Here is a 1,594-nt window from a genome sequence, read left to right as displayed (position 1 = left end):
TTCTGCAAATAATACTCATTTTCTGCACAAAAGAGAACTTTTCTCCCTCTCTCCCATAATCGAGTAAAAAAAGTTTGCCAGCCAGAGTTTGTTATCTTCTCGTGGCTTTGTTTTTGTTTTGTGTAGTCATTCTGAAAAAAATACTTCACTGTGAAAAAGTGAATACGGAAAATTTTATTACAGAGAAGAAGAAAAAAAAAAACGAAAAAGTGTTTAATTAAGTGTAAAAATTATAAATATTTTGTAAAAATATCACAACAAATAAAGTAAAAAAGTTTATTTCATAATAACAAAAGAAATTATATGTTATTCTTAAAAACATAAGTGTTAATTTTGTAATCTAAAAAATAAACCCAAAAAAAATCACAAAAAATGGCTTCATTTTTTAATGTGGGTACCAACCCATTTTCTACGCCTGTTGGCCAAAGGATTGGTAAGTTTTTTTACATATTTTTCTTTTTTCGTATTTAATTAATTTCAAAATTTCTGCGGTGTCTGTAATTGCGTTGTGGTTAATTTTTTTGCTGATCTTGTTTTTTTTTGGAATGTATAATTTAAGGCTAATTATGTCTGTTTATTTCCTCCACCTTCCCATCATTTCCCATACAGCTGTAGTCGAAGAAATTGAATTTTCACCATTTCTCTATGTGCACTTTCAATTACTCATTTTTTATGTTCAGGTGCAATAACAATAATAATACAATTGTTGTTGTTTTTGTTGTTTTGGCTTTGTGTATTTTTTGTTTGTCTCCATATTTGTTGTTTTTTTATCAAAATAAATTTAATTTTTATTGTTGTTTTCACGCTACCATATGTTTAATAGAGCTTTTTAATTTCCTCTAAGGTTTGTAACATATTTTTCTGCAGAGCAAATAATAGAGAAATTTATCCCATAGAAAAAGTCTGGGATGAATGTTTGTATATGTACATATATAAGGTGTTTATTCCTTCTAATGAAAAATTCTGTAGAAGATAGATTCATTTTCTACATTTTTATAAAAATTTTGTTTGGGATATTAGGATAAATCTTAAACTATCTAAAAGTTTTGCGTCTTTTAAACGAAACTGTCATTTTTTATAAATTACATTTCCACAATTTTTTAAAAATAATTTTAAACAAATATTTCTTTTCGTTATGAAATTCGTTATAAAAACGCTGATGTTTATCGTTCCATTAAATGTTCCAGTCGTAAGGGTCGGTAAAATGTAGTTAGTACTGTTTGTTCTTGACCAATTGCTGTTGCGTTTTATTTTTTTTGCTTTGTCGGTTTGTTAGTGTTGTTGTTAAATGTCATGTCTTTTATGTCTATGGTTATTAATATATCTGTATTAACCTCAATACGAATAGGATTTTGTTTTTAATAATTTTTAATAGTTAAAGCAACAAATATAAGGAGAAATTAAGACTTTAGTCTATGGAAGTTAAAATAGAATATATAGTCTATGGTCTAGTGTATAGTCTAGTGTATAGTCTAGTCTATAGTCAAGTCTATAGTCAAGTCTATAGGCTAGTCTATAGTCTAGTCTATAGTCTAGTCTATAGTCTAGTCTATAGTCTAGTCTATAGTCTAGTCTATAGTCTAGTCTATAGTCT

At 27.2% G+C, this 1,594-nt stretch overlaps 1 protein-coding gene across 1 annotated transcript in view; it reads right to left on the bottom strand.

Annotated features, from left to right (window-relative positions):
* Positions 1–816: 816 nt before the first annotated feature.
* Positions 817–1,594, bottom strand: part of LOC111677199 (calcium-binding protein P-like) — a 1,525-nt gene continuing 747 nt past the window's right edge. Inside the window, exon 3 of the mRNA XM_046952562.1 lies at positions 817–861. Within this exon, the coding sequence (XP_046808518.1) occupies positions 817–861 (45 nt within the window). The remainder of the gene's footprint in view (positions 862–1,594) is intronic.

The sequence above is a fragment of the Lucilia cuprina genome, chromosome 5, assembly GCF_022045245.1.
Source record: "Lucilia cuprina isolate Lc7/37 chromosome 5, ASM2204524v1, whole genome shotgun sequence".
Lineage (NCBI taxonomy): Eukaryota > Metazoa > Arthropoda > Insecta > Diptera > Calliphoridae > Lucilia > Lucilia cuprina.
The sequence above is the reverse complement of the archived record's forward strand: the minus strand, read 5'-3'. Positions and strand labels throughout refer to the sequence as shown.